The sequence below is a fragment of the Pan paniscus genome, chromosome 10, assembly GCF_029289425.2.
Source record: "Pan paniscus chromosome 10, NHGRI_mPanPan1-v2.0_pri, whole genome shotgun sequence".
Taxonomy (NCBI): domain Eukaryota; kingdom Metazoa; phylum Chordata; class Mammalia; order Primates; family Hominidae; genus Pan; species Pan paniscus.
The window spans coordinates 110125526-110150591 of record NC_073259.2 but is presented as its reverse complement, the minus strand read 5'-3'; the positions used below and the strand labels follow the sequence as shown (position 1 = coordinate 110150591).

At 37.9% G+C, this 25066-nt stretch overlaps 2 protein-coding genes across 3 annotated transcripts in view; both read left to right on the top strand.

Moving 5' to 3' along the window:
- The window catches only part of NUP37 (nucleoporin 37), a 45871-nt gene extending 42923 nt beyond the window's left edge, over window positions 1-2948 (top strand). The window contains exons 8-10 of the mRNA XM_003832576.6: window positions 295-345; window positions 2043-2136; window positions 2670-2948. Coding sequence (XP_003832624.2) covers window positions 295-345; window positions 2043-2136; window positions 2670-2783 — 259 coding nt within the window. The 3' untranslated portion in view covers window positions 2784-2948. The remainder of the gene's footprint in view (window positions 1-294; window positions 346-2042; window positions 2137-2669) is intronic.
- Window positions 2949-14970: 12022 nt separating this feature from the next.
- Window positions 14971-25066, top strand: part of WASHC3 (WASH complex subunit 3) — a 49468-nt gene continuing 39372 nt past the window's right edge. Inside the window, exons 1-2 of one of the 2 annotated variants that reach the window (XM_003832578.5) lie at window positions 14971-15202; window positions 15758-15856. In XM_003832578.5, the coding sequence (XP_003832626.1) occupies window positions 15152-15202; window positions 15758-15856 (150 nt within the window). In that variant the 5' untranslated portion in view covers window positions 14971-15151. The remainder of the gene's footprint in view (window positions 15203-15757; window positions 15857-25066) is intronic. The other variant, XM_008958023.5, reaches the window with a different exon arrangement.

Sequence of the window (25066 nt, the reverse complement as noted above, 5' to 3'; positions counted from 1 at the left end):
TTTACTCTGGGAGTAACCCAGAAAGGACAGTGCAGAAGAGGAAATCTTGGATCTGTGCAATGTTTACTTATATTGGAAAATAAGAAAAACACCGACCCTGTTGCATGATGGTTCCCTGCAGTGGTTCTGTCTTTATTGTATTTCATCTGTTTTAACTGATTGCTTGTTTAGGATTTATTATAGTTTAAACACATTGGACATTCTGTCCTATAAAGAGAAAATACTGTTTAAACCTTAAGTTCACCCACTTGAGTTTAACACATAATTCATAAAATGCAAAATATTATCTTTTAGTTATCCTCAAAATAAGAGACCTGTTCACATGGATCGAGCCTGCTTATTCAGGTAATGTACCGTTTTTGTTGGAGCTGTGATTTGATCTTTTGACGTTGCTGTGCCACCACTGGGATACTTTTGTAGTTCTCTTCTTTGCACTGGATTTTTTTTTTCCCTGATTGTTTTATAAGTGGTTATTTTACTTTCCCAACTAAGTCATTGCCTTTGTCTTTTGGTCTAGACAAGGAGTTGATTTGTTTTCCAAATATTTTCTTTACACAGAAAAACATGTAACCACTCCACCACTACCACCCCTACAATTTGGAATATATTATGCTTCCTGATTGTTCTGTGCTGTTAAGGATGTAAATGTAGGGGAGCCCATGTTCATGTATATAAACTTTATTATTATGTGTTAAATGAAACTATGCTAGATAGTATATCTCTGCAACATGTTTTTGCTTTTCACTTAAATTAACATACATGTCTACCTTGTTCTTTTTCATAATATTCCATTGTATAGTGTGGTCATTAAGCCATTATTTCTGCTTTTTAAGTAACAGCAAAACCAAATAAGAGACTAAAACCAGTGAAATTTTATTATATGCTATATTCCAATAAGTTGTAGAACTTAGGGATACCATTTTTAAGAATAAAATACATTCGACTAAATGTAAGAATGCCATGGATTGTTAAGATACATCCTGACTTCGGAGATGTGTGAACAAATATACACCAATGAGCAAGTATCCATCAATTTTAAAATCAATGAGCTATGGTACTTATAAGTCTAGAGGAGGTAGTCTCAGGGCTTGTTGAGCAGCTCATCAATGTCATCAAGAGCTCAGACCCTTTTCATCCTTTCCCTCTGCTATTCTCAGTGTCAAGGATTGGGACTTGTTGCTTCATAGTTACAAGATGGCTATGAGAGTTCCAGGCATAAGAGAAGTACTCCATTTGCCGAACAATTAAACAAAAAAAAAAGTAAGAGGAGAAGAAGGAACCCTCTCCTTTTATGGGAGATTGCTATGACTGCCTTAAACTAATTATGTCTCATCCCCTAGGGTAGGACACACTGTGCCCTGAACAAAGTTAGGCTTCACTTAGCATGGAAAAGGGGCAGAATGGCTGTCATATTTGATGCCTTATTTGTTTCTTCTACCACACTGTTACCCCTTTGGTTGTGAAAAAAAGGATTGTATCAACCTTGTGTAACTTTGGAACTTAATGAAATGACACAAAATAAGCACTTCATAAAACTTAAAAGTATGAGAAAATATGGAATATTTTCCTGGAATTCCCGGTCTAATTGTAAAGACATATTAACAAATTTAGGATTATTAAAATCACTGGTTTTATACAAAAAGAAACCTGTTTCTGGCTAGGTGCTATGGCTCACACCTATAATCCCAGCACTTCAGGAGACCAAGGCAGGAGGATCACTTGAGGCCAGGAGTTTGAGACCTGCCTGGGCAAGATAGCAAGACCCCATTCCTACAAAAAACAAAAAATTAAAACTTACCTGGGCATCGTAGTACACACCTGTAGTCCCAGCTACTAGGGAGGCTGAGGTGGGAAGATCACTTGAGCCCAGGAATTTGAGGCTACAGTGAGTTTTGTTAGCACTTCTGCACTCCAGCCTGGGTGACAGAGCAAGACCCTGTCTCTTAAAAAAAAAGAAAAAGAAAAAGAAAAAGCCCGCTTCAGAAAAGCTTGTCATTATCCATAGGATACGATACTTAATTTTACGCTTCCTTATTTCTTAGGTGGTCCACAATTAGTGAAAATCTGTTTGCAACCACTGGTTATCCTGGCAAAATGGCAAGCCAGTTTCAAATTCATCATTTAGGACACCCTCAGGTAATGTGGAAATGTTTTGTAACATATGTGCTTTTTTTTTTTTAATTTGTGTTTTTGACTTTTCCACTCGTAGCCCCAAATTTGTAATTTGTTGACTAAAGACATTTACGTTTGTTATCTGCTTAAATTGCAAGAAAAGGTGGTTCATTTGTTTTTGTTTTTTGTGTGGTTTTTTTTTTGATGTTTACATTACCAGTGACAACAGGTTTTTTTGGCCAGTATTCATATAAGAAGCTTTTTATTCTGTTGCTTTTATATTTTCTTCTTTATTTAAATACATTAATTTTGCTTGTTTGGTTGGTGTAGACTGCAAAAATGGAGTCTGGACTGTACCAGTTATTCATAGATGGATTGTATCCCATGTTTCAGCTGCATATCAATAATGTGTATTTCACCTGTAAGGGAGCATATTTTTAAATTTTGTTTATGCTACAAAGATAAATCATCAATGCATTTCATATTTTTGAAAGTCATTTTTATTTATTAATTTTGGGGACTTACTGTGCTTCTTTAACTCTTCACATATTTTATAGCCCATCCTCATGGGTTCTGTAGCCGTTGGATCTGGACTGTCCTGGCATCGAACTCTCCCTCTGTGTGTAATTGGAGGAGACCACAAGCTGTTGTTTTGGGTGACTGAAGTATAAAGTGTTTTCTGTACCTTAGATTCACAAACTTTGTATTTTTAATACATATTTTGAAGAATTTCTATAGTACATATTTTGAAGAATTTTTATATCAAATATACCGTATACTTTAGAAAATGTCTCAGTTGCTTTTATTAAATAAAATGTTGATGGTTTGAAAAATTATTTTTCTACTCTGTTCTCTGTGTGTGTATATATATATATTTTTAATCTTACAAAATCATATTGACTCAGCAGCTCACCTCCAGAGAAGAGATGACTAAGGAAAAATAATGCTTTTGAGTTTATCAAAAAAGGAGTATTTGAAGTGTATCCTGTTTTCTATACTTTGAGTATATGCTGTTTTTCTAATTCTCAGGGACACATTTATCAAAAGAGAAAAAAAGGCCAGGTGTAATGGCTCACACTTGTAATCCCAACACTTTGGGAGGCTGAAGGGAGTGGATCACTTGAGGTGAGGAGTTCAAGACCAACCTGGCCAACATGGTGAAACCCTATCCCTACTAAAAAAATAAAAATAAAAAAAATTAGCCAAGCATGGTTTGGAAGACTGAGGCAGGAGAATCACTTGAACCTGGAAGGCAGAGGTTACAGTGAGCCAAGATCGTGCCACTTCACTGCAGCCTGGGTGACAGAGCGAGACTATCTCAAAAGAAAAAAAATCCAAGGAGAAAAAAATATCTTAGGGTATTCTGGAAGTGGTTGTTGAGTATATATATGTGTATGTGTACTCAATTTAATGTAAAAAATTGTTTTCAGTTTCTTAAATATGTGATTGATTATATTGCTCAACCCTGTTTATTATACGCAGATTCCTTTGGACGAGGTGTTCTAACAGTCTTAGAACACCTGATATATGGGATCAAAAGTTACCTTGAAAAATGACTTCTAGTGTATACCTTTAACAGCCTCCTTTTTATGAATCTTCACTGTTCTTACCAAGAAACTTAAGTGTTTTTGAGATGGGACCTATTGGCAATGGAACTGTGTTCACCCTCTCAAAGATCATTAAAATCAACGTTATCTAAGACAGCTGTATCACATTTTTGGGATACATCATGGTACAGTCAGAAGCATATAAAATTATGGTTCTGCTTGTCAGTCACATACAGAATCCAATACATTTTGACAAACTGCCCATTCCTGCAAGTTAATGCCCTTTTTGAAGCTTCATTTCCTCTTGTAAAGTACAGATAGGAATCATTATTTTGTGGAGTTGCTGTAAAGATTAAATAAAGGTGAATGAAAATACCTAGTATGTGTCTGTCACATGGTTCAGAGATGTATAGAAATTATTTATTTCAGAGATGAGTAGGTCTTATTTTTGAGGTTTTAGAGATTTATGTTTAATGCCAGTAAATATTTTTTACTCCAGTTTTCTATTATTAAGGTGTCTTAAAATAATTGTAGAATCAAGAACATTATATTTTTAAGAGATAGGAGAATGTTCCAGGTAATTAAAAGAAAGAATTCAGTGAAATTTTATAACCATGTAGATGTTTGGGTTCAACTTTTACATGCTTTAAAGTACAGATGAAAAATTTCATAGCAATTTCCTAGTCAATTTTTTAATACAGTTAAATATTATAACCAAATGATATAAATTGTTTTGTTTACCCCTTCATAAGAAGATTTTGAACTAACAAAGGAAAAAGCAAAGAGCAAGGAATTTTGACATGGTTCTCTTTAAGAATCTCTGTGATGGGGCAAGGATTCCTAAAAGCATCAGGATAGCCAAAGGGCTATCAATAGTGACTCTTACAAGAATTTGTCATTTCAGGATATGTCCAAGAAATATAAAAATCATCTCTAAGGCTAGTGTATTCAAAAATTGTTGTCATATACTTAGAAAAATTGATGTATGAAGTGGGTGGGTTTTATTTAGGGATGGAAATTAAGGAGATGATTATGTTGGGCTTGGGTATATAAGAAATGGATTCTCTGGAATAAGAGCTTAACCAAAATATAAAAGTTGTCTGATGAAATTACCCAGTAGGGCTGGGCGCAGTGGCTCATGCCTGTAATCCCAACACTTCGGGAGGCCGAGGTGGGCGGATCACTTGAGGTCAGGAGTTCGAAACCAGCCTGGCCAACATGTTGAAACCCCACCTCTACTAAAAATACAAAAACAAAATTAGCAGGACGTGATGGCGCATGCCTGTGATCCCAGCTACTTGGGAGGCTGAGGCATGAGAATCGCTTGAACCCTGGAGGCAGAGGTGGTGGTGAGCCAAGATTACACCACTGCACTTTAGCCTGGGTGACAGAGCAAGACTCCATCTCAAAAAAAAAAAAAAAAAAAAATACCCAATAGAACTTCTATCTTTTAGTAGGGGAAGCTGTTTTGGGAAAAGATAACTCATGATGATTGTATACTGTTATGCCAAAAAGAGGCAGGAAGTGTTATCCTCAGAAGAAAATAGTGATTCCATTTGTGGATTAATATAGTGACTGTAAGATAAGACATTCTCAAGAAATGAGAGGGTTGCCTTTACCTGTTAGTTTCAGGAGTGAAATGTACTTTATCCTATGTAAGCATTGAGAACTCTAACCTCTTTTTCTTTTTTTAGATCTTAAAAGTAGGCTACAGGACCATGTTCCAACTTATACTTTGTTGTTAAACTTTATTGTGTTTAATTATTTTAAAATCGTATAATGTTGTTTTTTTCTTAGTAAACTTTGTTCTTCGAAATATGTTTAAATTACACTAAGACAGGAGGAAGTATTTATGAGGAATTAGTTATTGGTCATCACTTCTAATTCCTGATGATAATATGAGATATTTCACATTGTGTGTTATGTCCCAGTTTTAGTTTTTCCATGTTTGTTTATAAATATGTCTAAGATGGTTTTTCTTCTGTTGAAATTTAAGTTTTCCTCAGGATTGCTTCACTTAAAACATCAAAGAGAAAAAAGTTGTACTTATGTTCTAAAACTTGTATTATTTAGGACTATTGAAGCAAACAAAAGTCAGGATATCACAAATCTGCAAGATGTCAGAGCTAAATCCTACATTTTCAGAATGATGATGGGATCATAAGTCCCATTTCATTTTTATGATTTGGCTTCTACGTTGTGAATATTTCAATATCTCTCCCATGCCAAAACACAAAATCACACACCCATGCACTCCAATTTGTTTCTTACTTTGGTAATTTGTGACTACATATTGACACTGACCTAGAAATGTTTCTGTTGCTGTTTTAAATCTCATGTCAGTGGAGAAGAAATTGAAATCTGGTTTGCACATTTGTGTCTGGTTTTCTGTAATTGTCTAAAATCTGACATTGTCCCAGAAACGCTGATTGGGAAGTTATGAGGCAGTATTGTGCCCAAGACTGATTTTAATAGTTTTTAGGAGAGAAAAAGTTCTCACTCTACATTATTTTCCATGTTTTTCTATACCTCAAAAAGTTAAACTCAGTTTAACCCAACTTTATACCATACAAGTAATAATAGCCTTAGCTCTGAGCCTAAATAAAATTTGCCAAATAAAAATGATAATTATGATCCATTTCCACATACTCCTCATGAGAGCTTGGTCAAGTCCTCAGAAGCAGCATTGTGTTCCAATATATCTTTATCAAACTGTGTGCTCAGCAACAAGGACAGGAGAGAACACTCAGTTTCTTTAATTTTAACACCTTGCTGATTCAAAAACATTTAACAGGCATTTGAAAAGAATTTCAAAACAATTAACATTTGTTTCTAATTATACATTTAAAAAATAATGCCTTTTAAAATGTGGGTAGAACTTTTTTTATTAACATGGCTTTAATTTATAGCAACCATTTGTTACCTAATCACAGTAACACAACAAAATAATTAGTGTATCAGCTTTGAAGATCTCATTTCACAAAAGCTAAAAAACACGTTATGATATATCCATTACTCAAACTCATAAGCCCTTTTGCATGCATTGGGCATAGATTTCATGGAAAATCAAAAGCATTTAGTCTACTTTCTGACATTTTCATCTGTTCTTTGAACTACCTTAATAAAAAAAAATTGTTGCCCTTATGTAGGGTCAAGTGACGTTTGTCTGTCTGAAAATTTCCTTGGATCAGCTTATTTCTGTGTAACTTATGTCTTTGTTATACAGCTATTTGCCTTTTTAACTGATTTTTAACAGGATACTCTACCTTGGGACTTGTAACACTTAATGTAAGCTTATAAAACAATAGTAAGTAATGGGGAGACTACCAGGTTTCTCAGCCTTTACAAACAATTTGATTTAAAGATTTATGAAATACTGATTTCTACCGACTGCATTTATAATGCTGTAATGAGTTGAGTTTCTATTTCTATGTAGTAAAAGACAATAAATGCTGCTGGTATCTGTGCTTCTAATGGTGGTTGAACATAAAACTTTGATCTTACAAACACAGCTGTTGTCCTATAATTGAGCCAAATTCAGACAGGATTAAACCCTGGCCAAAACTAAGGTTAATCTTTGCAACCATCTCAAGTAAGAGCTTGCTATTACTGTTTTAGGAAATCTTTGTTTTTGAGACAGCGTAAAAGGAAGAAAGTTCCAGACAACTGACCTCTAAAGTAAGCCAGACGCAACTAATGATAAATTATACCATAGTGATAAAGAAGATGGAAAGGTGGAAACCATCTAACCAAATAAGTTCATTTGGTTCATTTTTACTTAGAAAGTCACTTCTTAACCGTAATAGTCTTAGTTGACATTAAGTTTAAATCAGACCAATATAAGTTACTTTTTAATGAACTTCTTTCTACCATCTTAATGTATCTTTGGTTAATTGCTAGTACTTTCTTTCACTAATACTAAAACTAGGTGTTTATTACAAATAGAATAACTTGATTTATTTTATTGTAATTGTGTAATAGCTCGTTTTGGTTTCCAGCCTACAAAAAAAAAATTTTTTTTTCATTAAGTATTAGACTTTCTGGAATTTTAAATACTTTGCCAAATGTTTTGTAGGGCTGATTCTCCTGAGATTTGGACACTAGCACCTCAAGCTGTGTTGTGAACAGCTAATAATGCATTTCTCTCCAAATTGCCTATTCCAAGGGAACGTCTGTGGGAGTACCCCTCACCTGAAATCTGTAGAGCTCTAATATTGGATTGGTCTAATAAGATTTTCCTGGCCCTTGATTTTGAGCAAGTACAGGATGTGGTTATATAGACAGCTGCTTCAGAGGTCTCACCTCATCCTAGACTTAACCCACAAATACGTTAAACCCCAAGACAATGGAACAATTCTGGAACTCTGTCACTGTTTTTGACCTCTTTCTTTTCCCATCATTATACCCACCTAACACAATAACTAAGATATATTTTATGAATACATCATTTTCATGTAACCCTGGGTCATTTCTCCCCAACCTTGGTGGTAAGTACCTGGGAGAATATGGAACTATTGCAGGGGTTTCTCAAAATTATATTCATGCTACCATTAGCAAAATTCTCTTTTTTCTTAGAAGCCATGACCTCCTGGGGTCCTGAGATAATATAGACAGCCCCAAAATCAAACTTACTCACATGTTCCTAAAAGACTTTGACTTAAGGTGTCTTGCCGTCTTCCACTTCCTCCCCAAAACACCATAACAGGAAGGAGGGGAATGACCTAGCCAAGGAACTCTCCATTCACATTCAGAGATAGTGGCTTTTGTAGATTTCACTCAGCAATCTTGAGAGGGCAAAAAAGCGTTCCCAGATATGTGGAGATGTGTCTGTCAACCTGATAATCTACTACATATCTTCAGATTTAGCTTTGGTGTTTGGAAATAAGCCAGTGTACTTTAACCATTCCTTCCTATGTGATATACAGGAGGCAAGACTTTCTAAGGCAGGATATATTACAGGAAAACTAATAAAACCTAGCCTGGAAAATGAAATGGAGAGAAATACTATCTTTGAATGAAAATTTGGGATTTTAAGATTAATTTCCCAATAGAGCTCACCTATATTCCTATTTTAAATTTCCCACAATAATGTATATGTGTTTGTTCAGTGAACATTAGATGTCCAACCACAATCATCATCGATGTTCTTCAAAATGTTTTTAATATTATTAAAAGGGCTTCTCATGCTGGAAAACACCATGAACCATTTTCCTGGATTGACTGGCTTTTAACTTGTGACCCAGTTATTTTTTTAAAGTTGATAGCAAAGGCTCTAGCATGATCCTTTTGAACTCTAGAAACAAAGCTTCGGGAAGAAATGTTGGTGTTGAACTTCTGAGTAGTTTTAAGTGATTTTATATGGTTGTGATTCAAAATAACCTGACCACTTTAAGAAGTCCAGGTGCTGAGTCATTTACAGACACAGCCAGGGGAGGTTAATTAGAAGCAGCTGATAGTGGCATCATTTGCTGCTTTAAAAAAAAATAAACGGAGATGGTGATTCTATGAAGAGGACGGAGTGCTAATGAAATGTACAAAACTAAGCAAAGACTCAGGACTGAGGTTTACCTAATTACTACTGCACCAAAGGGGGAAAAATATCACTCAGTGAATTCAAGATAAAGTACCATAGCTCTATAAAAATGGTAATGGTTGCTCCTAAGAAGTCCCCTTGCTTCTGCCTCTTTCTCCTGACCAAACTCGTGTTTCCCCTGTGGCCTTGCATGGCATGGTGTGCCCTCTTGGGAACTGTAAGTACTAAATTCTTTCAATAGCATTGCCCTGTGTATCACTTAGTTGTCTCCATAAGTAAAAGTCCCATGAGTACAAATGAGTACACTGAGACCTTTTCCCAATCCCCTCAAAGAAGGCAGGATAATTTAGATTGTTTGCTCTTTTACTGGGGAATAGCTGACTATAAGTATCTTTAGGTCTCTTCTCTTGAGGTAGTTAGCTTTCCAAAGTGGAATCAAGTCTCCTGCCTAGAGGATATAAGGTTACAACTCAATTTTCTGTACAAAGTTAAGAAAGCCAGAACGATTTAAAGGAATAACGGGAAACATGAATTCTTAACACAATTGAAGTAACAAGGCTAGAATTCCTTCACTTAACCAAGTCTCAACAGATTATTGGTATCACTCCTGAGAGATGGGATTGAGGAGGGAATAAGGATGGGAAACATTTAATTTTATTTTCCCACTATTATGAATCAACACCACACCTCTCTAACTGTTCCATCCTGAAGCAAAGCACGGAGAAATACAACAACAAAAAAAAAAATGGGGGCGATTTTTTATTGTTTCCCCACCCAAGACCATACCTGTGATAAAAGTAAATAACAGTAATTTTCTGGTAATCTTATTACCAGAACATTTCAAGAAATTGAAAAATTCTTAGTTTTTTATTAAATGAATATATGGAGGTGGCACATATAGTCTTTGAAATCAGTATTCATTACAATCTATTTTGCCCCCAAAATTCACTACAGTAAATGAAATCTGGTAATATTTTTCATTTTTACCAGTGCAAGAAAGCCTGAAGGAAAGAGTACCTATTTCATCTGGCGGTTGGCCAAGACTTCTAGGTATAGATTCTTTTTAATAGTCCTGGAAATCAGTTATTAAAATGTGAATGGCCCTGCTCTCAGGAGCTAAGGATGGAACAGTAATCATCAAAGATCCTAGGAGGCAAAGAAACTGCCACTCTAAAAACCAAACCATTCTACAAATTTTTTTTGATAGTCTATTGCTCCTAGGCCACAAACCTGTATAGCATGTTACTGTACTAAATCCTATAGACAATTGTAACACCATGGTATTTGTGTATCTAAACATGGAAAAGATGTATGAAAAACATACCTTTTACTATAATAGGTCCATCCTCTAATATGTAGTCCATCACTGATGAAATGGTTTGTGGCCCATAACTGTGTATAGAACCATATCATATACATGTATATACACACATACACATATATAAATGTCTGCTACTTATACATAACTATAACCATGAAGTTGCTGTGTTGGTTTGTCTTAATTTTTCTCCTGGCTGGGAGCCTGTCTTGGCTCTAGAGAAGAAGGCTAGGCTGACCAGTGGGGAATTCTGCTCAGGGAGACTGATTAAGTGAGTACCCAGAGTTACGAGTCCCACCTAAATCAAAGGTTAATGAAATATCAAGTAAGATGTGGAAGTACAAGATTCATTAAGCCCAAATGTCACTCAGAAGATACTTAGTGTTTACTATAGGACAAACATTGGGCTAGGACCTTAATGGTGAACTAACAGAGACTCTGCCCTAAATTGGTAATATAGTAGGCTTTCAAGCAAACAGGCAATTATATGTGCTAAGATAGAGTTAAGCAGAGAATGCTATGGAAGCATGTAAGAACAGTTAATCTAATCTTTGTGGCTTTGGGAAAGCTCTAAGGATGGAATGTTGACTTCTGCTACTAGTTCGAATACAGAAAGATGCATGAAAGCCTTTTATTTAGTGGTAATAAGAAATAACCAGATAAAAATCAAACTTTTTTGGGGGCTGTTGAAAAGCCATGTATGTAAGACCTTAATGAAATAAATTCTATAGTCATGCCTATGTTTGGAGGAACATAGTTGAGCAGAGAGCTGTGGCATTGCCATGCCCAGGGAGAAGGGCATGGTCTGGATACAAGTAGATGGAAGAACAAGCCTGCAACACTCTAGGAGACTTTGCAGAGTTAAGGAGGAAGTGGCTAAGACTTTGCTACAAGCTGGTGAGACAGACTTGGGTCTGGAAGGACCTCAATCACGAAAATAAATCACTTGGGCCTACACCCTACCCCTAAGATTGCTAAGAAAGCAGTAATGGAGGAAATGTTTTCGGTAAGTAGAATTCACTAAATCTTGCACATTCTTAAGGTGCTTGGATTCCTGAGCCCTGCTGAAGCTGAATCCGAAGGTGAACCAAATGATCTGAAACTATGGCCCATCCCTCTCTAACACAGACAAGATCCAAGAGCTCAGTCCTTTGCAGGAGGTTGAATTGAATTAACTGCAGGTAAACTTAATCTAAAGCTGCAGCCCAGCATCAGCTCAATTCAAATTGTGAATGAATCTGAATGTTCCATTTCCCACTGAACTTTGTTCTTTTTTTCACAATGTCCATAATAAAATTAAAAATTATAAGACATGCTAAAAAGCAGAAAACATAACCCATAATTAGGAAAAAGTTGTCAACAGAACCAGGCACATAGATGAACCAGAAATTGGCATTATTAGATAAGGACTTTTTAAAAACTTATAAATTTGGTTTTTTTAATATAGAGGAAAAGATGAATGAAGGGAATTTCAAGAGAAAAACAAAGTCTAAAAAACAGATTTTTAGAAAAAAATATATCTGAAATCAACTTATTAGATGAGTTTTGGAACTAAATTGAGAACTAGAAAATAGTTAAATTGGAAACTAGAAAATACTTGAAGATAGGTTTGTAAGAATTATCCACACTGAAACACAGGGAGAAAAGAAAATGATTGGGGGGAAATGAGCAGAGCACCGTGATCTACGGGCAAAATCAAGCAGTCTAACATACAAGTATTTTTGAAGTCCCAGAAAAAGAGAAAAATGACAAAAACGTTTTTTGAAGAATTAATGGCCAAAAATCTTTCTTCCAAATTTGATTTAGAACACCAACCCACAGATCTGAGCAGCTCAGCAAACCACAATCAGGATAAATACAAAGAAAACCATACCCATACCCCACGCACATTATATTCAAACTTGAAAACCAAGGATAAAGGAGAGAAGAGATGTGAAGAATGAGTAGGAGTTAGCCAGGCAGGGGTTGTTGGGAAGCAGGGGAGATTGTTCCAGGCAGAGGGAAGACAACATCTTGAAAGACCCACACACAGCAAGCAATTCCAGGAATTGAAAGAAGTTATTTGGGGCTAAGGAGAAAGTTATAACAGTGAGAGGTAAGGTTAAAGAAGTGGCCAAGAGCCACAGAGAGGACCTGTGAGCATAGTATCTGAGGGAGATGGGGAAGAAAATTATATCCTGAGTAATATAATCAGATTTGTCTTTTTAAAAATCACTATGGCTACAATGTGTGGAGTAGATTGGAGAGACACAAAATGGAGGCAGGAAGAGGCTATTGCAGTAACCCAGGCACAAAAGTGTGTTGTACAGAACTTGAGATATGGCAGTAAGGATGGAGAGTTACAGACTGATTCAAGAACTACTTAGGAAGTAGAAGAGGTAAGATTTGATGAATGACTAGATGTAAAGGAGGATGGAGTAAAGAGTGACTGTTAGACCTATGCAACATTTCCAGGTTCAGCCACCTACCCTCAAGTCACATTCATTACCTTGTACCAAACAGAATGTCCCGAAATGCAATTCTGATCATGCCACCCCCTGCTTAAAAGCTCTTCTGTAGCTCCCATCATTTCTCTGCTCTAGATCTTTCCATGACTTCCCATCATACCCAGAGTGAAAGCCAAAGTCCTTATGATGTCCCATAAAGCTCTGCATGATCAGGTCTCCACATAACTTTTAGCCATCATGTCCTTCAGTTCCCCACCTTGCTCACTCTGCTTCAGCTATACTGGCTTCCAATGTAAGGTCTGGGTTAGATATATAAATGTGAGAAACTCTAGAGATTGGGGACATAAGAAGCAACCAGCAAAAGAAACTGAAAGGAAATGACCATAGTGATACAAAGAAAACCAGAGAAGATCTGCTTTCCTGAAAGAAAAATTAAGAAAGTTCAATCAGGAGAAGGTGATCACGCTAAGGTTAAGCTGGGCAACGTGCAACTTTAAGAAACACCACCCACACCCAAATAATTGCTACAGATGGCCTATGAATCACATTAGATAAACATGGACTATAGTATCAAATCTAGCATAAAAGGCCCTTAAACGAAAATTTTCTGGCTACGTCTCCTGAGGCAGAATAGGGTCTGGAGGCAGGGAACCTAACGCCGATTCACGCTGACTTCCTAGAACTAAATCAAAAGGTAAACCCCAAATTTCCACACCTAAGTAACAAAAGGACCAGCGGCTACTCCCTTTGCAAATCCCCACCTTTTCTGACAGGCAGATGGAAATTGAAAGTACCTCAACCAATCAGACTGATTGCGGGCCAAATCTTCCTTTGCAGAGAAGTGCAACTAAGTAACATCACTTTAGCCAATGATTGGTTGCTTTCCACAACCAATCAGATGTTTGTATAGGAGTATGACCTTTGTCATTTTACTTCAGCCTCTGATTGGTTGCTTTCCATAACCAATCAGACTGATTGTGGGCCACCACTTCATTTGCATGAGGAGAACACCAGTGTCCAATGGGAAATCTCTAGTGGGTATTTGGACCTAAGAAGATTCTGTATCCAGTACACTGTGGAGCGTAGTTTGGTTTTCAATGAATCTTTGCTTTTGTTGGTTCATTATTTCCTTGATTTGTGCGTTTTGTCCAATTCTTTGTTCAAAAGAACCTGGACACCCTCCACCAGTAACACTCTTACCTCATTTCCTACCATTCTCCATTTATGGGATTATTTGCTTCAACCAAACCAACAGGCCAGGTGCCAGTGGCTCACACCTATAATCCCAGCGCTTAGGGAGGCCAAGGCATGAGGATCATTTGAGCCAAAGGGTTTGAGACTAAGGTGAGCTATGATCCTCACTGCACGCCAGACTGAGTAACAAAGCGAGACCCCCCATCTTTAAAACAAAACTGCCCACTGCAGTCTTGGTCTTCATCTTTTTGATGCTCCCTGTAAGTGGCAGTCACTTCCGTAGGTTTGTGCCTCACATCTAGTAGTTGATATTTTATTTCATGTTTTAAAAACCTTTGGAAGACCAGGCGCGTTGGCTCACGCCTGTAATCCCAGCACTCTGTGAGGCTGAGGCAGGAGAATCGCTTGAGGCCAGGAGTTCGAGACCAGCCTGGGGAAATAGCGAGAACTTGTGTGTATACACACACACACGCTTTGGAAGTAGGTCTTATTTCTCATTCTTCAGGGCATAAACCTCTCCCGTGCAGCAATCAAACTCAATCTTTGTTTTCCCAGTAAAAGCCTAGCAGAGTATATGGCACTTAGGATTAACAAAAAAAAAAAAAATTGTTGCTCAAGGAATGACGGAGTTATTATATAACAGACAGGACTAAGTAGGGATAACCTCAAAAGGACGCAACTTCTGGCTTTGTTTTTTTGTTTTGTTTTGTTGCCTCCTTTCTAAGATTTCAGTACTCTAACTGCATCCTTGCACCACCGCGCGCCACCCCGAAATTGACGTCACAATCTGGACTAAAACTACCAATCCCAGAATGCCGAGCGAGGAGGCGGGCTCTCCGGAAGCCGCCGAGTGATTAGTGAGCGGAGAAGTTTTCTTCCGGCGGGAAGGGCCCCGGAGGCGGGGACTTGAGGGGAAAGTTGAGACGTGATTACCGGGTTGGGCGGGCCCTATCTGGGAGGGGTTTGTGGGTGAACTCGGGGTCCACCGCCCGCTGAGGAGATGGATGAGGATGGGCTTCCTCTCATGGGGTCAGGCATAGACCTGACCAAGGTTTGTAAAAGACGGTGCTAGACTCCCGACGAGCCGGGAGGAGGATGGGGAAGACGCAGCTTTCCGGGGAGACACCCACCTTCCGAGTCCCCACTCTGTCACGGCCTCGGGCCCTTGTGCGGGCCTCAGGAGGGAGAGCCCCACAGTCCACCTTGAAATGGGGTCCCTCCTGAGCTGATTAAGGAGACGGTGTGCATCTCCCAACTTTCGCTTCCCATCTCGCTTGTCTCTCTGCCGCCGGCGACACACGCCGGTTGCGATAGCTAGCCCTACCTCTTATTCAGCCCCCAAGATTTTGTGTGTGTTTATGTGTGGTGCTTTTTGCTTGCCAAAATTCGTACCAGTGAGTCTAGAGCCTGTTCTCAAACTTTTATGCACCTCTGTCATCTTCGGACACCCCACCCACAGTTTAGGAAACAAGTTAATGACTATTCCCAGTTCTTCAAGAAATTCATATCACACAGCAAAGTGCCTCGTGATTATGTCCAAATATGAAAAGATTTGCACTGTGTACGTTCCTCCTGTATGAACCATGTTTCTTTTTACGTAACACAGGTGCCAGCTATTCAACAGAAAAGAACGGTGGCTTTTCTAAACCAATTTGTGGTGCACACTGTACAGTTCCTCAACCGCTTTTCTACAGTTTGTGAGGAGGTAGGTCCGGTGATACTGGTTTATAGAGTCGCCTGGAAATCACCTTTCACTGCTGAGATTGACAAATGGAGTAAAACAAGAATTACAGTCTTTATTCATGTACCGTGACCTCTCATCACCCAATTGTGTTAACACACCTTAGGTTCTCTTTTACTCTGTTAAAATCAATCCTGCACCCCTCCTCTACTGAGTTAGTGTTCTAGAGGTCCCTGTGACATAGTTCAGTCAGGCTTATTGCGATTAAAGGGAACAACAGGAAATCTAATTTTTTTTTTTTTTTTTTGTGAGACAGGGTCTCACTCTGTCACCCAAGCTACAGTGCAGTGGCGCGATCTCGGCTCACTGCAACCTCCACCTCCCGGGTTCAAGCGATTCTCCTGCCTCAGCCTCCTGAGTAGCTGGGATTACAGGCATGAGCCACCATGCCTGGCTAATTTTTTATATTTAGTAGAAACGGGGTTTCAACATGTTGATCAGGCTGGTCTCGAATTCCTGATCTTGGGCGATCCACTAGCCTCAGCCTCCCAAAGTGCTGGGATTACAGGTGTGAGCCACCGCACCCGGCTTCTAAAATTTCACAGTTGAAAACAGTTTTTATTTTGCAATTTGTCGTTCGTTCCCGTACCCCAAAACCACATTGTTTAAATTTATTTTACATTCTGGATCTAAAAGATGGCTAGAGGAGATAGCCTAGAAACATAACTTTGGCATCAAATATGATTATAGAAATAAAAATATTTTCTGCAAATGACTTGTGATGTAAGGATTAAGTACCCAACTAGGGATTAGGTACCAAAACTGGCACAGCAGTGCGCACCTGTAATCCCAGCTACTCGGGAGGCAGAGGCAGGAGGATCACTTGCGCCCGGGAATTTGAGACAAGACTGGACAACAGAGAAACTCAGTGTTTTGTTTTCGTTTTTGTTTTAAAAAAGAGGATTAGGTACTAGATCCAGGATCCAGGGAATCCCTGTCTTTTAAAAAGCCAAAAGAGGATGGGGAAGACGATGGGAACCATGGGTTGAAATTGCATTTAAGGAAAGAGAAAAGTAAATTATGGGACTTAGATATTCACAAGTAAGTCTGTTGAACATTCTGTCTTATGTAAGGTATAGCCTTAGCAATTAGAGTTTTTGTTAAGTGTGTTACTACTATTAATAAAAATTGCATGGAGATGGGAAAACTATTTTTTACTTGTATGAAATTCCAGTTACTGTTTTGTCTAATTATCAACATTTCTTCTGCCTTCTAAGACAAAGTAAAATATAGTAATTGGTAGAGTAAGGGGCTTAATTCAATTTAGTTTTATATGTTAATGGCCAGAAACTAGGTGCTTGCTTCCAGTCAGTTTTATTTCGTTCCTACTATCTCTCTAAATAATTTAGGATATAAAATTGACTGAATAAAAACCAGTAAGCCAAGGTTTTCACCCTTCAATTTTTATACCAGGGCAAGATGGAGAAGTATCTGGAAAGGGACTGTCCCAGGATTACTAGCAGAAAGGAGCAAATACTCTTATCCCCATAGCCCTTATCATCAAGCTGAAAAATAAAGAACAAAGCAACAAGTAAACACACCTATGAAAGCAACTTGTTTGAGCTGTCCTGAAACAGGGATAGCCCTTCACCTTTGTAGTGCCTAATGGTTCTTGAATGAGGGCTGTTTACTGACAACTAGATCAAAGAAAACAATAGTCATCTCATTTATTGATAGATTATGATCAAAGCCTCATGAGTCACTCTTTAACCTCCTCCTGTTCCTGTCTCAACTTCTCTGCAGCTGTTCTGGCTGTATCTGTATTCCAGTACTTCTTTGAATTCTAGAGAAAAGTTTGTTCATCAAAACCTCATGAAGTTTAAAGGTAGTCTATTGCCTTTTGTCCTTTTTCAAAAATCTTATTTCTTTATTTAAATTGACAGGTAAAAATTGTATTTTTATGATGTACAACATGATGTTTTGATATATGAATACATTGTGGAATGGCCAAACCAAGCTATTTAACATAAGCAATGCCTCACGTACTTACTTTTTTTCGTGGTGAGCACACTTAAAATCGCCTCTCTTAGCAATTTTCAATACAATATATTGTTATTAACAGCAGTCACCATGACATGTAGATCTCTTGAACTTATTACTCCTGCCTAACTGAAATTTTGTATCCTTTGACCGCATCTCCCCAATCCTCTTAACCCCAAGCCCCTGCTAACCACCATTCTACTCAATATTTCTATGAGTTGTACTTTTTTATCCTCCATATATAAGTGAGATCATTCAGTATCTGTCTCTGTTTGACTGGCTTATTTCATTTAACACAATGTCTTCCAGTTCATTCATGTTGTCACAAATGACAGGATTTCATTCTTTTTTAAGGCTAAATAGTATTCCATTGTGTATATATACCACTTTTTTTAATCCATTCATCCATTGATGGACACTTTTGATTCCGTATCTTGGCTATTGTGAATAATGTTGCAGTGAACTTTCAAGTATAGATGTCTCTTGAATGTACTAATTTTACATCCTTTGGATATATACCCAGAAGTGGGATTGCTGGATCATATAGTAGTTCTATTTTTAATTTTTTGTGGAGCCTCTGTACTATTTTCTATAATAGCTGTACTAATTTACATTCCCACCAACAGTGTACAGAGGTTCCCTTTTCTACACATCTTCATTAACACTTGTGATCTTTTATGTTTTTGATAATAGCCTTTCTAGCAGTTATGAGGTAATATCGCATTGTGCTTTTAATTTGCATTTCCCTAATAATTAGTGATGTTGAGTATTTTTTCATATACCTGTCGGCCACATGTATGTCTTCTTTTCAGAAATATCTGTTAAGGTTTATTGTCCAGCGCAGTGGCTCATGCCTGTAATCCCAGCACTTTGGGATGCCAAGGCGGGCGGATCACTTGAGATCAAGAGTTCAAGACTAGCCTGGCCAACATGGTGAAGCCCTGTCTCTACTAAAAATACAAAAATTAGCCAGGCATGATGGCAGGCACCTGTAATCCCAGCTACTTGGGAGGCTCACTTGAACCTGGGAGGCAGAGGTTGCAGTGAACCGAGATAGCAGGACTGCAGTCCAGCTTGGGCAACAGAGCGAGACTGTGTCTCAAAAAAAAGTCTATTGCCCATTTTTTAATGTGATTTTTTTTTTGCTATTGAATTCTTTGTATATTTTGGATATTAACCCTTCATCACATATATGGTTTCCAAATATAGTCTCCCATTCCATAGGTTCTCTTCACTCTATTGATGGTTTCGTTGGCTGTGCAAAAGCTTCGTAGTCTTTTAAAATAATTTTTAAAAAATAATTTAAAATCCAGATTCTACAAACTTCTTAGTGTGATGTAATCCCATTTATTTATTTTTGGTTTTGTTACCAGTGCTTTGGGGTTTATATCCAAAAAAAGTCATTGCCCAGACCAATGTCGTGGAACTTTCCCCTTATGTTTTCTTCTAGTAGTTTTACAGTTTCAGGTCTTACATTTAAATCTTGAATCCTTTTCGTGTTAAATTTTTTTATATGGTAAAGGATGAAGGTCTAATTTCATTCTGCATGTGGATATCCAGTTGTCCCAAAATGATTTATTGAGACTGTTATTCTTAACATCTGTGAAAAGTATGTTTCTGTAACTGTCTTTTCTGTGTTCTTAACATCTTTCTCAAAAATCAATTGACTTTAAATGCATGGATTTATTTCTGGGCTCTTTATTCTGTTTCCTTGGTCTATGGCTGTTTTGATTACTGTAGCTTTGTGGTAGATTTTCAAATCAGAGAGTGTGATCTCTCTGGCTTTGTTTTTTTGGCTTAATATTGCATTGCCTGTTCAGGGTCTTTTGCGGTTCAGTATGAATTTTAGGATTTTTTTTCTATTACTGTGAAAATATTATTGGAAAATTGATAGGGATTGCATTGAGTCTGTAGATTGCTTTGAGTGGTGTCAACCTTGTAACAACATTCATGTTTCCAATCCATGAACACACATTATCTTTCCATTTATTTGTGTCTTCTTCAATTTTTTTCATCAATGTGTTATAGTTTTCAGTGTACAGATCTTTCACCTCACTGGTTAAATTTACCCCTATGTATTTTTTTTGTAGCTATTGTAAATGAGATTTTTTTTCTTTTTTTTTCAGATAGTTTACTTTTAGTGTATAGAAATGCTACTGATTTTTGTATGTTGATTTTATATCCTGCAGCTTTACCAAAGTAGTTTGTTAGTTCTAACAATTTTTTGGTGGAATTTTTTATAAGATTTTCAATATATAAGAGCATGCCATCTGCGAACAGAAACAATTTCATTTCCTTTTTTTCAATTTCAATGCCTTTTATTTTTCCCTCTTGTCTAATTACTAATGCTAGGACTTCTAGTACTATGTTGAATAGAAGGGGTAAGAGTGAATATCCTTGTCTTGTCCCTCATCTTAGAGGAAAAACTTTCAGTTTTCACCATTGCGTATGATGCTAGCTGTGGGCTCGTCATAAATGGCCTTCATTGTGTTGAGCTAGATTCTTTCTATACCTAATTTGTTGAGAGTTTTTATCATCAAAGGATGTTGAATTTTGTCAAATGCCTTTGTTCCATCTATTGAGATGGTCATACGGTTTTTGTCTTTCATTCTGTTAATGTGATGTATCACCTTTACTTATTTGCATATGTTGAACCATCCTTGTATCCCAGGGATAAATCTGACTTGAACATGGTGAATGACCTTTTTAATGTGCTGTTGTATTCAGCTTGCCAGTATTTTGTAGAGGATTTTTGCTTCTATGTTCACTGGGGATATTGACCTTTGATTTTCTTTTCTTGTAGTGTATTTGTCTGGCTTTGGAATCAGGATAATGCTGGCCTCCTAAATAGAGTTCGAAAGTTTCCCCTCCTCTTCAGTATCTTGGAAGAGTTTGAGAAGGATTTGTATTAGTTCTTCTTTAAATGTTTGGTAGAATTCAGTAGTGAAGGCATCAAGTCCTGGGGGTTTTGTTTAGTGGGAGACTTAACTACTGATTCGATCTCTTTACTTATTATTGGTCTGTTCAGATTACCTATTTCTTTGTGATTTAGTCTTGATAGTTTGTATGTGTCTAGGAACTTATCCATTCTAGGTTATCCAATCAGTTGGCATATAATTGGTCATAGCAATCTCTTATGAGCCTTCATATTTCTTTTGTTTTAATTGTAAAGTCATGTTTATTGGAGTATGAACTTATATGCAGTAAAATTTACCATTAAGTAAGAGATTTGACAAATGCATAATCATACCATAATCAAGATGTAGAATAGTTGTAGAACAAGATATAGAATCACTCCAAAAATTCCCTCATGCTCCTTTGCAGTCACCCCTTTTTTATCCCTAGGAATCCATTGTTCTGTTTTCTGTCAAAAGGGCCAAATTTAATCACTACAATGGTCTCCAGTACTGTGGAAAAATTCCTGAGCATACAAAACACACAAACCAAGTTTTTAAAAAATGAGATACTTTTAAAAATGTGTTTGGCATATCAACCAAATGAAGGTAGCTTCATATTTTACTACAGATGCTCAGATATCTTAGGCAGAATTAAGTCCACAATTGCCATATATATGCCTCAACAGTAATATTTAAGAGTAGACTGTAAAAATAAACTTACAATCTTTAGAATCGTCAAAACAATGGGATTATTAAATGACCTTTGTAAGTTAAAGCAAAGTTTATAAAGTTGTCTTACATAGTTGTGAAATAGCTAGTCTAGTTAGATAGAATTAACGTCTCCTAAAACTGACCTGCTTGAAGAACTACTGTAGGTCATGTCTTTGTAGGTAGAGTAGGTGAACGAAGATTAAGTACTTGCTCTTTTGTGTTAACACTGTGTCAAGTTTCAGACTGGGGCTGGTTGATAGAAAAACTAGTTAAAAAAAACTATTTTAAATAATGGAATTGAATTTTATGGAAATTGTCTGTGACACCAACTCAACCACAGGACAGAAACAAAAAATTCTCATCTAAACATTCCTGTAGAAAATTGGGACCATCTAAAAATTCATCCCAGCCACCACCATGAAAGAGACAAAGAAAGCAAAAACTTCTGTTCTGAATATATCAGTGGTCCCATATTCAGATACTTCTTATCTACTTGAAAAGCTTTGATGGGCGGGGCACGGTGGCCCACACCTGTAATCCCAGCACTTTGGGCCCAGGTGGGCAGATCACCTGAGGCTAAGAGTTCGAGACCAGCCTGGCCAACATGGTGGAACGCTGTCTCTACCAAAAATACAAAAATTAACTGGGCGTGGTGGTGCACGCCTGTATTCCCAGCTACTTGGGAGGCTGAGGCAGGAGAATCACTTGAACCTGGGAGGTGGAGGTTGCAGTGAGCCAAGATTGCGCCATTGCACTCCAGCCTGGGTGACAGAGCAAGACTCCATCTCAAAAAAACAAAACAAAAGAAAAAAAGAAAAGCTTCGCTGATTCTTTCAAACACACATCAGACCTTAAGTTCATTAGCATTTATAACGTCACTGAGCTGCATTGCGCTCTGTGGCTGAAAAAGCCAATTCTTTGTATTTCTTTGGTATCAGTTGTAACATCTCTTTCGTTTCTGATATCATTTGAATCTTCTCCTTTTCTTAATCTAGCTAAAAGTTTGTGGATTTTGTTTTTCTTTTCAAAAATCCAGCTCTTAGTTTCATTGATCTTTTCTATTGTTTTTCTAGTCTCTTTCATTTTTTTCTGTTCCGATCATTATTATTTTTTCCTTCTACTAACTTTGGGTTTTATTTGTTCTTCTATTCCTTCAGTTGTAACACTAGGATGTTACTTTGGATCTTTCATCTTTTTTGTTATAGGTCTTTACTGCTGAAGCTTCCTTTCCTCTTAAAACTGCTTTTGCCATCTCCCATAAGTATTGATGTGTTGTATGTCCATTTTCATTTGTCTCAAAATATTTTTAATTTCCTTTTTAATTTACTTGACCTATTGGTTGTTTAGGAGCATGTTATTTAATTTCCAGATATTTATGATTTTTTTCAAGATTCCTTCTATTACTGATTTCTAGTTTCAAACCAATATGGTCAGAAAAGATACTTGATATGATTTCAGTCTCCTTAAATGTATTAAAATTTGTTTTGTGGCATATCATATAAACTGGAGAATGTTTTGTGTGCCCTTGCGAAGAATGTGTATTCTGTTGCTGTTTTATTGAATTTTCTACATATGTCTGTTAGGGCCAGTGTTTCATTATTGATTTTCTGCCTGGATGATATGTCCATGGTGTTTGTAGAGATGGCATCTCACCATGTTGCCCAGGCTAGTCTCAAACTCCTGAGTTCAGGGGATCCTCCCGCCTTGGCATCCCAAAGTGCTGGGATTACAAATGTGAGCCACTGTGCTGAGCTCTTTTCCATTCTTTCACTTCAATCTATGTGTGTCCATTTTTTAAAGGTGAAGTGAGTCTCTTGTACACAGCAGGTAGTTGGGTCTTATTTTTGTATCTATTCAGTCAATCTGTGTCTTTTGATCAGAGAATTTAGTCCATTTACATTCAGGGTAATTATTGATAGATAAGGACTTACTGCTGCGATTTTGTTCATTGTTTTCTAGTTGCTTTATAGATCTTTTGTTCCTTTCTTCCACTCTTGCTGTCTTTTGTGATTAGATGATTGTCTCTAGTGATATACTTTGATTCCTTACTTTTCATCTTTTGTGTATTTACTGTTAGGTTTTTGCTTTGTTGTTCCCATGAGGCTCACATAAAACATGTTATAACAGGCTATTTTAAACTGATAATAACATAATTGATAACATAAAAAACCTCTGCACTTTTACTCCACCTCTCCACATTTTGTTTTTGATTTTGCAACGTATATCTTTTTATACTGCATATCCCTTAACAAGTTATTGTAGCTATTATTATTTTTAATAGTTTTGTCTGTTCACTTTCATACTAAAGATATAAGTGATTTAATCACCATGACAGTATTAGAATATTCTGAATTTGACTGTATACATTTTTTTTTCAGCTCTAAAATTTCTGTTTGATTTTTTAAAAAATAATTCCAATCTTTCTGTTACATTTCTCATTTTGGTCATTTATTATTTTCTTGATTTCATTGAATTGTTTCTCTGAATTTTCCTGAAGTCCACTGAGTTTCCCTAAAACAATAATTTTGGATTCGTTGTGAAGAAGGGTCAGTTACTGGTGATTTGTTTCTTTAGTAGTGACGTGTTTCTCTGATTATTCTTGGTCTTTGTGGCCATGTGTTGGTATGTGTGTGTTTGAAGAAGTAAGGACTTACTCCAGTCTTTGCAGACTGGCTTTGTCTGGGAAAGCCCTTCACCAGTAAGCTCATCCAGAGGTTCTAGACAGGCCATCTGTTGTGGTGCATGGCAGGCTTGCTGCTGGAGTCCTTGGGTAGGCTGGCCTGGTGCCTGGGTTCATAGGGTTGTTCCTGGAGCCTGATCCACTGGGGTGGACCTGCTGATTAGCTCTATAGGGGTGGGCCTGGATCCTTAGGGTTCCAACTTGAAGCCTAAGTCTGCAGGGGTTGGTCTGGCACTGGGGTGAGCCTTGAGCCTGAGTCTGCAGTGTCTGGCCAGGTTCCAAGGTGGGCCTGGTGCTTGGAACCCCTGGGGTGGACCTGGAGCCAGAGTATGTGGGGGTGGGCCTGGGTCCTGGTTGTACTGTGACTAGCCTGGAGCCTGAGTCTGCAGGAGTGGTCCTGAAGCCTCCGTCCATGGGGGCCAATCTGGCAATGCAATCTACTGGGGTGGTCCCAGACTCTGGGTCTGCTGGAACATACCTAGACCCTGACTCACCACAGGGATTTGTCTGGGGCCAGCTTGGTGCTGGGGCAAGTGTGCAGCCTGGGGTCACAGGGGCCAGACTGGAGCCTGGGATTATAGGTGCTGGCCTGGTAACTTGGGCTACATGGGGCTGGCCTGGGTCCTACGGCAATAGTGGCTAGCCTGGAACTTGAGTCCACAGGGATGGTCCTGGAGCCTGTGTTTATGGGTGTCAGCCCAACAGAAGGGCCTACTGGGATGGGCCTAAACCCTACTTCCACTAGGGTATGGGCTGCAGGAGCCAGACTGGGGCCACAGGAGCTGACTTGGCACTGGTCAGGCCTGGAACCTATATCTGCAGGAGCTGACCTGGTGCTGGGGTGGGCCTGAACCTTAGGCCCATGGAGGCTAGCCCTGTGCTGGGATTGGTCCAGAACCTAGGGCC